This window comes from Ptychodera flava, chromosome 7 (genome assembly GCF_041260155.1).
Source record: "Ptychodera flava strain L36383 chromosome 7, AS_Pfla_20210202, whole genome shotgun sequence".
In the NCBI taxonomy this organism is placed as follows: Eukaryota; Metazoa; Hemichordata; class Enteropneusta; family Ptychoderidae; genus Ptychodera; species Ptychodera flava.
Window position 1 is genome coordinate 16982854 of NC_091934.1, and position 16390 is coordinate 16999243.

The 16390-nt window shown below is 39.4% G+C and overlaps 1 protein-coding gene across 3 annotated transcripts in view; it reads right to left on the reverse strand.

Moving 5' to 3' along the window:
* Positions 1–16390, reverse strand: part of LOC139136886 (GRB10-interacting GYF protein 2-like) — a 69371-nt gene that overhangs the window by 31366 nt on the left and 21615 nt on the right. For all 3 annotated transcript variants that reach the window (XM_070704728.1, XM_070704730.1, XM_070704729.1), the window contains exons 3-4: positions 11843–11948; positions 5271–5370 (exon numbers count right to left, since the gene is read on the reverse strand). In XM_070704728.1, the coding sequence (XP_070560829.1) occupies positions 5271–5370; positions 11843–11948 (206 nt within the window). The remainder of the gene's footprint in view (positions 1–5270; positions 5371–11842; positions 11949–16390) is intronic.

Sequence of the window (16390 nt, forward strand, 5' to 3'; positions counted from 1 at the left end):
GGTTTCAGCAGGTCTGTTAATATGTAACAGTTCATAAACAATGACAGGAAATGAGTCAAGTCAGTGGAGTTAGCCTGTCTTTAATTGACATGCCACCACTCCTGCACATTTGCAGGATTTCCCTTTTTCTTACCTAATTGCACATTTTTGACACTGATGTGTTCATTTGAACAAATTCACATCTCAACCCCTACATCTACCTGTACACCAAATACTGAGACGGTAGCTTTGGCAGTATGGGAGCCTTTGTGTGTGACGGACATACATCCGCACATACCCACAAATATACAGACATGCAAATCAATTCAGCTTATACGATAACCTCACATTGGTATACCAAATGTGAGTAATAAAATAAATATTCACATCCAGGCTGGTGATAAGTATTCAATAATTGGTACATCAAATATCATGGAACCTGTGGAAAATATTGCCACTGAAAGATGACTGAAAATTGAGCCATTTTTTCAACTTCAGTGTGGTATGGTACTTGTGAACTGTAACCCATTGGCAGGGAAAGGATTGGTAACACAATTTTGATGTATCACCTTGTTTTTGAATAAGAGCAATACTGACAAAAAATCCACCACTAAAAGTGATGGACTACTGGTGTTTCTTGCTAGAGTTGTATGAGACAACATGTTGCTGTCAATGTATTGGACAGGTGACCACCTGAGCTTCTATTTCACCTCAGCTGTGATAAATTGTGTTTTATGTTGGCAGATTCCTGCTTTGGCGCCGCATGATGTGGATAGAAATCCCTTGCCACACTTTCTTTTTGACACTCACTGAGCAGATATGATAGCAATAAGCATTATAATGATCAATCGTCAAACAAAGTCTATCTGGAGTACAGAATTGGCAAATTCCCAATTCTCAATCTTGTGATGTGTCTGAACAATTCACATCAAATTTCTTGGGAAATGGCATCTGTGAATCATCTTCAGAATCTGGAAGAATGATGCCTTGTGATAAGATGTTGTAGATGATATTGAAACAATACATGCAGTTCCTGACACCACAGCAAAAACCTAGCTACAGGGTACTCACAGCATCTTATGTCGATCTAGTGGTTGATAAAGTCCTAACTATAACATTTGGGCTAATGTGCAGCATTTCAAAAGCTGTTATCCAAGTGGCTGGCTGAATCTTACCGTTATCATTGAATTACACACACTAGACTCCTTTGGTTGCTGTGAAAAGTGACAATCGACCAGTCAGATATAACCTTCCGAGCCAGCTGCACATCAGCAGTAACATTTCACATATATGACAAACCAGTCTGGTACTATGTGACTCATGAACATGTTCTGAACTGACTGATATGAAGTACACTGTGTTCCCAAATTTCTGTCAATTTGATAAAAACTGACTTACAATAGCATCATCCTTGTCACAAAAAAATCACACGAGTGTCTAAAAGAAGATGAAAAGCTAACCACTTTTCACATTGTTTACTTTATAATATTTCACAATACTGGATGAGGTCATTCCAAGTGAACAACAAGGTAAACAAATAATAAATTTTGCAACTGATACTTGAAAAATGCTAGTCGCAACAAATTCAGTTGTTTACATGATTGTCAAATGCTTACGTTTATTCTTAGAAACCATGCATGCAGCTTATTAACAGTAAACACAATCTATTTTTGAAAACCAGATGTCATCCGGTAAAAATCACTTACATTAAGAAAATTCACAGCAAACCATTTGAGATGATGATAATCAGTTTTATATAATGACATAGATTAATTTTATCTAGATGTAAAGCAAGAGGGAATCCATCTAAAATCCTGTGCCTTTCTAGTTAACCCTTTGAGTGCTGTAATTTTTCCCCACCAAAATTTTACAGCCACATTTTACCAATTTTTCATGAATTTTTCTGAGATTATTTGATAATTTTGGACAAAATGGACATCATATTTCATTGGCTACAGTTTTTTATCAAAATTTTGGCAAAAATTTCCGAAAAATTGACAAGGGAAAAAGTTTATAAAGGAGATAAAAATTGACGTTTGCGCTCAAAGGGTTAAATCACGGACAAATTATGCAATCCATCTTTATATGTACTTGAAACTGACCAGGCTTCTAACAGCTTGAATCAAAACAGAGATAATGAGCTCTCTATATGACAATCAAAATCCTCATCCTCAGGTTGACGAAAGAGTGGTTTCACATTGACTTAAAACAGTTACCCACACCCTACTGAAAACAAGTCATCGTTGATGACACAGTCCCCACTTGTTAATGGGTACTTTGATTACATGTCCTAAGAGGATAGAGTCCTCTTCATTAATTGAGACATGCCAAAGTTTTGGCTAAGGACACGAAAAAATTGTAACAAAATGGCTGCCATGCAGCCATATTGGATCATATCAAGAAACAAATTGACATACATATGTATGACATAGGTTAATGTCCTTGTACCAACTTTGAATAAAATCGGTTAAGATATGCCTTAGAGTATTATGGCCCTCGACAGGAAAAAATCGTAATAAAATGGCCGCAAGGCAGCCATATTGGATCGTATCACATAACAAATTGACATGCATATGTATGACATTAGTCAATCTCCTTGTACCAACTTTGAATAAAATCCGTTGAAACATGTCTGAGTTATTGCTCTGTACATGAAAATATCGTAATAAAATGGCTGCCTAGCGGCCATATTGGATCGTATCACATAACAAATTGACGTACATATGTAAGACATAGGTCAATGTCCTTGTACCAACTTTGAATAAAATCGGTTGAGATATGCCTGAGTTTATGCCTCTGCATATGAAAAAATCGTAATAAAATGGCCACACAGCAGCCATATTGGATTGTATCACAAAACAAATTGACATGCATATCTATGACATTGGTCAATGTCCTTGTACCAACTTTGAATAAAATCGGTTAAAACATGTCTGAGTTATGGCACTGTATATGAAAATATTGTAATAAAATGGCCGCCTGGCGGCCATATTGGATCGTATCACAAAACAAATCAGCATGCATATCTATGACATTGATCAATGTCCTTGTACCAACGTTTGATAAAATCGGTTGAAACATGTCTGAGTTATGGCTCTGTACATGAAAAAATCGTAATAAAATGGCCGCCTGGCGGCCATATTGGATTGTATCACAAAACAAATGGATGTGCATAACTATGACATTGGTCAATGTCCTTGTACCAACTTTGAATAAAATCGGTTGAAACATGTCTGAGTTATGGCTCTGTACATGAAAAAATCGTAATAAAATGGCCGCCTGGCGGCCATATTGGATTGTATCACAAAACAAATTGATGTGCATATCTATGACATTGGTCAATGTCCTTGTACCAACTTTGAATAAAATCGGTTAAAACATGTCTGAGTTATGGCTCTGTACATGAAAAAATCGTAATAAAATGGCCGCCTGGCGCCATATTGGATCGTATCACAAAACAAAATGACGTGCATATCTATGACATTGGTCAATGTCCTTGTACCAACTTTGAATAAAATCGGTTGAAACATGTCTGAGTTATGGCTCTGTACATGAAAAAATCGTAATAAAATGGCCGCCTGGCGGCCATATTGGATCGTATCACAAAACAAAATGACGTGCATATCTATGACATTGGTCAATGTCCTTGTACCAACTTTGAATAAAATCGGTTGAAACATGTCTGAGTTATGGCTCTGTACATGAAAAAATCGTAATAAAATGGCCGCCTGGCGGCCATATTGGATCGTATCACAAAACAAATCGACGTGCATCTGTATGACATATGAAGTAATCCTTGTACAAAGTTTGAATGAAATCGCTTCTTGCATCTCTGAGATATCTGCGTGAACGGACGGACGCACACACGCACGCACGCACGCACACACGCACGGACATGACCAAACCTATAAGTCCCCCCGGACGGTGTCCGTGGGGACTAAAAAGTACAGCCACTGAACAGTTTCTTCATATGGATAGATATATCACCATGGAAACATGGGTAACTTTTAATTTCCTGTGAATGACCCTCTTCTTCCTCTGTGATGTTTTCTGTTTGAGAAAATGGCACTGCCTTGCAAACTGAAATTACTAGTAATGCTAGCCTCACAGGTTACTTTGAGAAATAGTCTTCTACAGAATACCCATCTTTCTGTTCATACACTTCTCTATAGTAATGGCATTCACCATAATGGCTGCAGTGCCCCTGGCTTTCGACGAGAATCACGGATTCTGCTGGCACACAGTAATTTTCTGAAGCGCTACTGGCTGACTTCAGATTAAAAATGCTCAAACAGTTCCTTCTCACACAGGAAGTAATTTAATGTAGATGCATTCTGTTATTAAAAGGGCCAGTAGCTGTAACTTTTGATTATTTTTTCATTTTTTTATGTTTTCATGTAAACTAGTTTCTTGTTCTACTCCCAAAAGAATATTGAATTTTTAGCTTTTCAACTAAGCTAGTGTATGATTAGATAGCGTTATTATTGCTGACAAATTAATTCTGGTCCGGACTTGAATTCAAAGGTAAACAATAACAGTACATTTCACATGTCTCGACTCAGTGTTGACAAGGGAAATATTGGGTGTTTCAACATACTTTGGGAAGTAGAACAAGAACTTGCAATTGACATTCAAAACAAAAATAGTGAAATAATTATCAAAAGTTACAGCTACTGTCCCTTTAACATCTCTTTCATTTATTTATCTGTATGTAACTGGCACCATAACATTAAAACAGATTATGTTTATGACAAATTAATGGCCTTCTTCATTGAGCAACTGGTATGTTAACAATGTCTGGAGCTAGACATGCAATTATGAAACTGTCCACGCAATATTTTGTCGCACTTCTCAACACAGTGATACTGCACTAGAAATCATGAAAAGAATTCAAAATATCATGGATGTCTTTATGTTTGTTTTTGAGACTCACTTATAACAAAAAAATTCCTACATTCACATTCACACACACACACACACACACACACACACACACACACGTGTCTAACACAGCCACAGATTTACTATGACATGCATATGCTGTCATTCAACACACATTTCTTAATAACACCAGAATACTGAAATTTAGAGACAGTCAAATTATACATACTGACAGACAGACAGACAGACAGACAGACAGACATAGATGGACAGACACATTGATAGATAAATAGATGGATAGGTAGAAAGGGATAGATAGATAGATAGATAGATAGATAGATAGATAGATATGAAATAATTCTGAAAATTGAACCACTTCCAATATTTTCATTTACAATGAAATAATTTACCTGTCATCCCAGCTTTGACTTCTATTGTATTCTCTGGCTCTGTTATAAGGACCTTCTCTATCATCTTCAAATGGTCGCGGATATTCACCACGTCCACGCCCTGCGGGAAAGAAAAAGCACCACGCATTGACTTCTGGAATACCTTCCTTATTATGAACACTAGAAAAGTCATCATGGAGAGGGAATAATGTTAACATGAAATATATTTTTAATTTATTGTGAAAAATGTTGTAAAGATCTTTGCCTTGCCTTGAGGCAAGACAGCACCACAATACAGAAGATTTCTATCAAGGTAGCCACTCTTGAATTCTGAATCAGTGGCAAGGTCAATAATGCAAATGTACAGGTTACACATGCTTGCACCTTTGGAATACATGACTATCATTTCCATGCTTCTATGGACAACATAAAATTCCTGAAACTGTCCGTAAAATTTAAATCATAGGGTAACATAAATTCTACCCTATTGTAATCTCCAGAGCGGTTTACCATGTCAGTGGAATGACTCACCATATATTTTCAGTATATGGTTTAAATACTTGGGAAATCCTACACTATGCTTTTTCTATTGAATAAAATTCTGCGCTCTGACAGACAAGCATAATCAACGGTATCTGACATAGGTAATATCTGTATTACTGACATGTACATGTATTTTACATGTGAATACCATCAACTATTGCCTGTGTGAATATCATCAACTATTAAATGCCTCCTAAACACCTAGACTTTGTAATTGTTATAATTAATTTTTGTAGAATATTTGACAAGGGTTTACAACAAATTATGTCAACATTTGACAGAACTATTGAAGGTTTGTAGCAGACAGTGATGCCACAATGCATCTAGATCTGACATGAGATAGTTGACCACAAGTTTCAAATATCCTACATTATATTACCATGCCCTGTCCATCGCGTTTTGATTGGTTGAGCTGAACCACGTGAGTGCCCACAAATACACAGTAATGGTTTGTTTTCATGCCCGTGAACATGAATAATGTCGTAAACATAGTAACTTTACAGCTAAAACGAAAATTGTGATTTGTACAAAATTCATAATCAACCACAAAATAAACTGAAGCATTTGTGGGCCAAGTTTAGACTCTTTTTGAAAAAAAAAATTCCGGATTGGCAAAATTTTGGCAGCGCGCGCACTACTCACAGTCAGGTTCTGGGGCTCCGTTGTCATTCTCTTGGGAAATTTTTGTAAATTTTGACGGCTTTTCGGTGTTTGTTAGTCCCCGCGGACGAAGTCCGGCGGGGACTTATAGATTGGGTCCCGTCCGTGTGCGTCCGTCCGTCCGTCCGTCCGTCCGTCCGTCCATCCGTCCGTCCGTCCGTCATCAACAGTTTCTCAGACACTGCTGAACCAATTTTGTTCAAACTTGGCACAAAGGCATAGCACTATGACCTACAGATGCACATCGATTTATTTTGCAATACGATCCAATATGGCCGCCAGACGGCCATTTTATTACGATTTTTTCATGTACAGAGCCATAACTCAGGCATATCTCAACCAATTTTATTTAAAGTTAGTACAAGGACATTGACCTATGTCATATATATGCATGTTGATTTGTTTTGTGATACGATCCAATATGGCCGCCAGGCGGCCATTTTGTTTCGATTTTCCATGTACAGAGCCATAAGTCAGGCATATCTCAACCGATTTTATTCAAAGTTGGTACAAGGACATTGACCTATGTCATATATATGCATGTCAATTTGTTTTGTGATACGATCCAATATGGCTGCCAGGCGGCCATTTTGTTTCAATTTTTTCATGTACAGAGCCATAACTCAGGCATATCTCAACCGATTTTATTCAAAGTTGGTACAAGGACATTGACCTATGTCATATATATGCACATGTATTTGTTTAGTGATGCGATCCAATATGGCTGCTGTGCAGCCATTTTGTTATGATTTTTTCGTGTACAGAGCCATAATTCAGGCATATCTCAACCGATTTTATTCAAAGTTGGTACAAGGACATTGACCTATTGTTTTGTGATACGATCCAATATGGCCGCCTTGTGGCCATTTTTTTTACGATTTTCCATGTCCTGAACCATAACTCAGACATGTATCAAGCAAATTTATTTAAAGTTGGTACAAGGACATTGACTTATACCGTAGTATACATATGTACTTCAATATAAATATGTACTTTGATTTGTTTCTCGATATGGTCCGATATGGCCACATTGTGGCAATTTTGTTATGGTTTTTTTCATGTCGAGAGCCATGACTCTGGCAAGTCTCAACTGATTTTATTCAAAGTTTGTAACTGGACATTGACTTATGTCATACATATACATGTTGATTTTTTAAACAGTAAGATCAAATATCGCTGCGTGGCGGCGATCTTGTTACGATTTTCTCATATACTGAGCCATAACTCAGACATATTTCCACCAGTATCATTCAAAGTTGAACTAGGACATTGACATATTTCATACATGCTCGTCAATTTGTTTCATGTCATGTAGCAGTATCATGTCAATTATTGAACTTTCATAATTAGGCTGATATGTCAAGAAATACTGCATCAAATTTCATGAAACTTTGTACACATGTTAAGCTCACATTGCTTTAACAGTGAAAAAGACATTTATCAGTGTCATTTTAATTAATTTGTAATTGCATATGTAATGAACTTTCCTAATTAGAGTGATATATCCACAAATACAACGTCAAATTTGATGAAACTTGATACAGATGTTGATCTCATAGTGTTGTAAATACTGCATTAAACTTTATGAAATATGGTACCGGTGATAATCTATTAGTGTTAGGATAGTATGAAAAAATGTTTTGCAACATGCTGTCAACTAATTCCCAGTTGACTCATTTAATGACCTTTAGGATAGTGGCCTACATTGGTTTTATGTTTTCATCACCATGGAACTCATTCTTGGCCATTGAGTGCCATCTGTATCAAAGTTTTTTTATCACAGGACCTGTAATCAAAGTACCCATTAGCAAGCGGGGACTGTGTCATCAACGATGACTTGTTGATAATATAATGGAAATAACAGACTCCGCGCTGACCATTAACGTTTATTTATGGGCGCGGGCAAGAAGAAAGCGAAATTAACGGACTCGGCAAGCCTCGCCCGTTAATTTTTGGCTTTCCTCATGCCCTTGCCCACAAATAAACGTTAAAGGTCTGGTGAAATGGTCCCGTTCATGTGACTGAATATCTTCCAGGGGGTCAATACTATTACACTCGCAACATAATTGCAACCTAAAAGTACGCGCAAGTGTTAATTTTTTTGATATTTCTATGCGCGGCTTTCATGGGGTCATTTTGCGACACTCAGGTCACGCCCGCAGCGGGGATCATGGTTGGCCGTCTGTGACGTCACAGGTGTGTTCATTTACATCGAATAGAGGTCCAACGCCGCCTTATCTCTGCCTGGTATCCGCAAACAAAACAGCCTCAGTGTTCGTGCTGCCCATTCGCCACGTTCGTTCGCCAATGCAAATCGAAATCTGAAGTGGCGAAAAAAATCGATCCTAATTCGCCACAGTGGCGAAACTGATTTTTGTTTAAAAAATATGGTAAAATAAAGAAAAAACGTGGGTTTTTTTAGTCTTTTGTTTAATCTGCGCTTCTCTCTCGGCGATTCACAAAAACTGTGTCTACTTCCGTATTATTGCGTTCTTTCCGTCGTACATATTTGTAATCGAGCCAAGTCTCGCGAGAGATTTGACGTCATTTAGTCTAGTGTACAACATGCATAAAGGGCTCTTGCGAGAATTGAAACTTGACACACGCAATCGAGCCCTCGCGATTTGACGTAATTTTGTCTAGTGTACAGCCAGCCCTGCGTACGATGCTGTGTGTTCCGCTACAGCTAATCGCCCCGCTCACCACATTTAGTAGCTGCAGTACAGTCATCCCTTTCAAACATGGCGTCCCATTCAGTGAGTAATCCGCGATCGGCACACAAAAACCTGCCGAACGGCAGTACTTTGGATAAATAGCGAGACATCCTTGAGCGGGTAGGTGCAAAATAGTATTAGAAGGTAAACCGGTAAGGAGAAGAACGCCGGATTCGCCGAATAACTTTGCAAGGCGCGCCGAACGTCCAGACGTCACCTGCACTCTCTCTGGACGGTTGGATCTGTAGCTCTGGTTTTGCCGTCCGACCCAAATACCCAGGCAAAACCTCGAGCTACTGTACTGCAGCTACACATTTAGCTGTAGCCCTTTTCTGAGAATCTGGATACAACATTATGTACCGTGATCCGGTATTCCCCGTTGTTCTTCAATTTAATCGCCGTCCCAACGACGCGTTCCGTGTTGCTGTCGATTTGTATCAGGGAGGACTCTACCTCCATGATTTGTATCGCGATCTCTACGTTCCGTGTTGTTGTTCGTTTTAATGGTAGTCTCAACGTTCAGTGTTGCTGTTCATGCAGCTGATTTGCATCCCGGTCCCAACCTTCCGTGTTGTAGTTTATTTTAATCACTGTCCCATTTACGTTTTAAGTTACTGTCCAATTGCATTGCGGTCCCGACGTTCAGACTAGTGCATTTTATAAGTGGCAGTCACAACGTTCAGTGTTGGTGTTCATGCAGTTGATTTGCATTACGGTCCCAACCTTCTGTGTAGCGAGTAGCGAGGCAGGCTCAGCCGAGGGACCGTGGCCGATCGTACGAACCAGAAGAGACAAGCACATTATGGTTCAAACACTCAACACTGAAAAAGTTTACAGTTGAGCCGTTCATGCTCTTGCCGCTGTCGCAGCCACCAAAAGAACAACGTCTTCCCATAGTGAAGGAGGACACTGTCCTGATCATGTAAGCGGAAACCCTAGAAGTTACCCCCCGTGGGGAGCTTACGGAGGTGTGAAATACTTACTTCCCGTTATGAGATACGGAGTCGGGCAAACTTCGGAAAGCCGAAAAAAGTCGACTGGAGAGGCTCGGGGGACACGCCCACATTGCATTTTTCTTTTGCCATATTTCATAATCACGCGCGCTAAACGAAAAAAGAAATGAATGTAACTGTTTTATAGACCATCAACTGTATTTCTGTGATTTTGCAACATGGGCATTTCACCAGACCTTTAATGGTCAGCGCGTCGTCCGTTATTTCTATAGTAATGGGTGTTGGAGGGTTAACGTGGCTCAGAGGACTTCACAACGTACATGTATAGCATGTATCTAATTTGGGCTTCTCATTAATATCGTTGACAGGATTCACAATTTACAAATAATAATGAACTTCAACTGTCCTTCAGACTTGAATCATTTTAACTTGTACTTCATGTAAACACTGTAACCTTCACAAAAATACATTGGTGATAACAGAAATGTTATCCTAATTTTTCAAAGTTAACGAGACATGGCATCACGGTACACAGATAACTATACTTTGTCACACCTTTGTTTTTGTATTCTCATAGGTTTCTACGAATCTGTTAACAACAAAACCTGTGTATGCTAAATTTTCATTACTTCATACTTCATTTTAAGTTAAACATCATAATTTATTGGCATGTAGGGTATATATCTTAAACAATGGAAGCCTAGATGACTTGGCATAAAATCCAAGATTGCCGATGTCATATCATATCATCTCATCTGCAGTTCTATAATCTGGTTTACTGGCACATTAACATCAAATAAAATAAATTATCTATGGCATACTAACATTTCAAGTCATAAACATCAAGTCATAAACAATCTATTTCAATCCTCCAATCCCTGTGGTCTGTGCACACGTAAAATGGCTGAACAGAAGATAGGTTTGAACAAATGAGGGTGAAAGTGTTCACATGACAGAATAATAATTTTCACTTTCACCTTGGATGGCAATACTGATACCATAACTTTCGTTTTGGAGATTATTTACCACTAATGACAAAAGCAACAACTGTGAAAAAAAAAAATTTCACTGTTGATGTTCTTCCTCCACTTGTACTAAGAAAATCAAAGCAGTATTTATATTTGTGAAGATAATTAAAAATTTGGATTGGCGAGGATAACAGGTGCCCAGACAACAGCACATCCAACTGTCACTCTATGGATGAATTGTATGCCAGTGACACATGTATATTTCCATGCACAGGCACACTATTCCACTTCCATGACCCCTAAATGAACCTTACATCCTGGTATTTTCATTGGTATGATGAGTATCAGTTTGATTACACACTCTGCAATTGTCAGCCAAGCTACTCACCACATGAAAGCATTTTACAGTTAATTTATCTTACATCAAAACTTTCAATGCTTTTTTAATGCTTGAAAGCTGGAAGCAAATCTCAACATGAAAGAAAATAATGGGAAAATAACAACCATGCGAGGTCGCGTAGGGATCATGATAACAGACTGCATACAGGTAAAGGACATGTATTTTAAATATGCTGAATTCAGAAAAGTGTCAGAGAAACAGGACAACGATGCTGAATATACAACACCACGCAGCCTGGTACATCAAAATCAGTGATACAATCTACCATACCAAGGTAAAGATATCCTCTTGTGATATTGTACTTCATGGAAAAATGCACAAGGAAGAAGATTTAAAGCTAGATGATATAATTTACCTCTTCCGCGACTACCGCCTCCTCCCCTGGTTCCTCTTGAAGTACTTGACCCCCGACCCATGAGTCGTAAAACTGCTGCACTGTTAACTGATTGCGACATACTCCTCTGGAAGGAAAAATAAGAACACAACTAAATGTATCATTTGACCTTTTCAAGTTTTGATTTTTTTCTCTGTGAAATTGTTTGCTTTTATCCTCTAACATCAGTTTAAGTTTTAGGGATGGACCATTAGATCATTAGAGGGGTGGTCAGGATGCTATCATACAATTTTTCTTTGCACTTTCTGAAATTCAAAATACCATTTTCTGTGGGTTGTGCAAAGAATGCACTTTTTATTAACATAAGTATTTTCTGGCTGACCTTCGTGTGAGCACCTTATCTTTCAAAAATCAGCATAAAATTTTTCTTCAGGAATTTTTCTTTTTAATTTATGAACAGCCAATGCCCCAAATCTCAAATGGTCCATCCTGAACACAAGTAATCATTTCCAAGTATCTTAGAAAAGCACTTATAGCCAAACTTTGAAGTCTGCTTTCCAAGCTTGATGACCAGACATATTTTCTGCTATCAAAAGCATTAGTGCTTTATTGATGAATATTGTCTCCACATCAGACTGAGCTATATTCATACCAACTGTGGATTAACCCTTTTCCTGCCAAGTCGGTGAAAATCCGCTTGAAATTCGGTGTAGCCAGAATCTAAGCACTGGTGACCGTTATTCTCCCAACCCGGTGGAAATCGGGCCCTTTTTGGGTACCCCCTTCCTGCCAAGTCGACGGCACTACGTTTTGCTATCCCCTGTGCGTTTAGGGGTCATCCGAGGAGAGGTTTTCTGACAAGGAACGCCTTTTCCCCTCGAAATGGGTTCGCAGGGAGTCGATAGACAGGGAAAGGTGCAGAAACCTGTCCGCCAGTCCCCCACACCCGAGGGGGGCTGGTTTTTTTTTACCGCTTTTTAGCGGACTTGGCAGGATAGCATGGTGACGTTTTCTGGCGGAGTTGGACGTACTTGGCTGCCTGGCACTATAGAGATTGCTGCCGAACTTGACCAACTCGGCAATGCTAATCTAGAAGGCTACCTCTTGCAAACGACTTGGCAGATATGCCGATGGTGCGAGACGAAAGTCACTTATTCAGTTGTGCGTGACTGAAAATGAGAACGTATTTTTGACGGGACGGCTCGACTTGTTCCTCTGATGGAACGGATATGAACGACTCGGAAATACCATTACAAACTGGTGTCCGACGTACTAAGCTGGGCTTCAGCTCTGCAAGTTCAAGCCAGGCAACGTCCTTCACCGCCTTGGCCGTGCCATTCAATGGACTTAGCTTTGGATTTTTTATTTATTCCATCGTCCGAAGTATTGGCTCTGGTTTGCAGGCAAACGTATCCTCTTGCCGACGCATTAGTAACTACGTACGCTGTTTGCGTACAGAGAATTCAAAAGGTGACATAAGGTCAATATGCTACGGGGATACCGCCTGCAGTTAGCAGGGACTGCTTTTGTTATGCAAACCAGCTAGCAGTACAATATGGCTGCCAGGCATGTGGACACGTCGATGGCTAGAACAATGGAAGCATATTGCGTTGCACCCGTGCATCGCAAAAGTGAACTGAAGACTTGGGTGTAGTGACTGGTTATCACTGGTTAGCTGCAGCCCAAGCCATGTCAGTACAAACCCGTACCTGACTGAGGACCACTCGATTAAGTCAGTAATGAACGGTAACACTCGTAAGCCAACTCCCAACTGAGCTGGCTAAACTACGTTGAGCTGTGCTTCAATGGCTCAGCCATGTCGTTAATACAACGGCAAAAACGTAGTTTTTGTGCTACACTGCCAAGTCGTTTAAGGTACGTATTCAATTGACCCTACCCTGGGGAAACAGGACAGGTTTGACGGTGCTTCTGCACCCCTAGCACGACCCTCAGGGTCTCTGACTAACAGACGAGTGAGGTGATGTTTGTGCCTAGCGGACGTGCGTAATACTGAAGGAGTTTATTTCCGAAAAAATAAACATGAAACGGCAATAAAATGACGCACTCCCAGGGGCAAACAAAGCCGGTGACCTCAATTTTTTTCTGCAGCAACCCTTGAGCTCCTTCCCCTGTCTACGGGCATGTAGAAATTATCGAAGTCTAACACGTATAAGTACGGCTAAAACAACCCTGAAAATGGGCGATTTCTGCCAAAATGCCTGGCAGGATAACATGCAGGAGAGCCAATCTTTTGCAGGCACATATTATGGGGCGGTTTTCTACTGACTTGGGAGGATAACGGACAAGGGCGCTCGGCAGGAAAAGGGTTAAACATTCCCTTGGCACACAAAACTTGTTACTTTTGACCTCAATCCACCTTCCCTTCCACTGAAAAAGACTTTGTGTGTGCAACAATACATCAAAACTATGTGTTGAACTTCCCCGTAACAATAAATTGCTGTAATAGGTTGCTGGAATTTCAAACTGCTGACACATTTTTGAAAAACAGATATTTCAAAATAAAATCTGAATGGTGCATACCGTGTACATGCATGGTTCCTGTAGCATAACAGTGGCATATACAAAATCAAAAATTGTGTTCAAAAAACTGAGAAGAAAAAAAAACCCTCCCACTAAACATGATATATTTTGTTTGTCATGCATATATTTTAATTATCAATATCCCTTGGATTTATTGTTACACAAATGACTTTTTTTTTGCCCTTCAGAGTTTTTGTGGAAGTCTTTGTTTTTACAAAGTAAATCTTACATGTTTACATCTTATACAGTCACATTTTTCATATTTGTGTCACACTTTACACTTTCTTATTCTTCCTACAGAGGTATGGTGAAAAAACAAAGTACAAATTTTGCCTTCAATATATGTACAATATGCAATGGCAATGTATTATTGACAAATGAATTCTAGTCAGAGACAAAATTCAGTTGCCATCAATAACACTGGACACTGAGCAAATATACAAGAAGATGTGTTGAAAGGCTGAATACAAGACATGACATGATGTGGGGAGTACATGCAAACACTGGAAACCACAAAAGTTACAACTGATGGAACTCTAAATACTGTGACAGAGCTGAAGTGACGAGTTACTGATTCCACAACCACCTGTGGGGCTGTAAGATGGAACTGTGCTCAAAAAAGGAACGGCTTTACTCATATTTTCAAGGAAATAAAAGCTTTCAGTATTCTGTAAATGCTTTACTTTGACCATTTACACCATGGTTGTTGTATCAGAATCAGTACATTTGAGATTCTGACGAGTGCTTACTTCAGGTGTTATTTAGAATTCAAAACAGCTGCTGTGAATTCCTGCACCTAAATCATAACACTGCCATCTTTGTTGAACAAGTCATCGTTGATGACACAGTCCCCACTTGTTAACCCTTAAAGTGCCGCGTCGGTTTATAAACCGACACGGCATTCTCGCTCTCAGCGCCACGTCGGTATATAAACCGACAGTGGTTGCGTTCTATGCTTATGCCTAACTTAGCTATGCATTGCCGAACTCAGCCAGAAGGAGGGTATTTCTGACCCTTTGAACCCAGTTTAGTACCATATAAGGACTAAAATAATGACATCATGCAGCCTAACAATCGAAAATTCCAGTAATTTATGCGAACTTTCTTCAAAAGAGGTCAGCGGTTTTCATGAATATTTAATCAGGTCTGCAGTTGCACCCGTACGCGGATACGGCCACAGTGCATTGAACGAAACACGTACGTACGTTTTGAAAGCTTTACCATGTCGTAGACACGGAAGACAACTATATTTTGCCAAGCTACTGCCCTCTGGGTGATAGAAATGATAGATTTTACAGTTTTTTTGAGAATATTTTACGGAAAAATGACGCGATTTGGTGACCAAATCGATCGCGATAGAGAACTTCGAACGTATCGGCGGCCAAGATGGCGGCACTGTGTGATGCCTAACTCTCGACATGGAACCCGAGGTTAAGGTTTTCGAAGTCCAAAACATGCAAGATTGAGAAATTTGTAAGGATTTGGTTAAATTGAAGTGTATTTTGTAATTTTCAAGCGTTTGACTGCCAAAAAGCCTCTTTAAACTGTTGATATTTGACCTCCGGCCGTCCTGAAGCAAGACGGCCATGACAGTCGACCCGGTTTGTAAATGAAATGTAGTTGTTCCGAACTGTTGACATTGCGAGACATTTCCTACGTGTTACGCATTTTTTTAACTGAAATAAACCGGACATGAAACTTTTTTCTCGATACTTAGTGGTTCTTTCCATTTCGTGGCGGATTTTGTGGCATGCTTGTCAAAAACGTGATCAAACTTGGCGAACGGATTGACTAGTATGTATGGTAGTACGAGTCCGTGACTCGATAAGCCACAGATAGTAACACACGCGTACGTGAATTAAACTAATGTAAGTTGGGTCAAACACCAAAATTAATCGATAAAAAGGTTAGTGAAATGTGTTTTTGTCTTCAACTCTTCATTATAATTATCCGGTGGTTCAAACTATACAGAGTCAGTTGAATATGCCCTATAGTTGTGTGCATGTGTTGCACAATAGTTACCCCTCC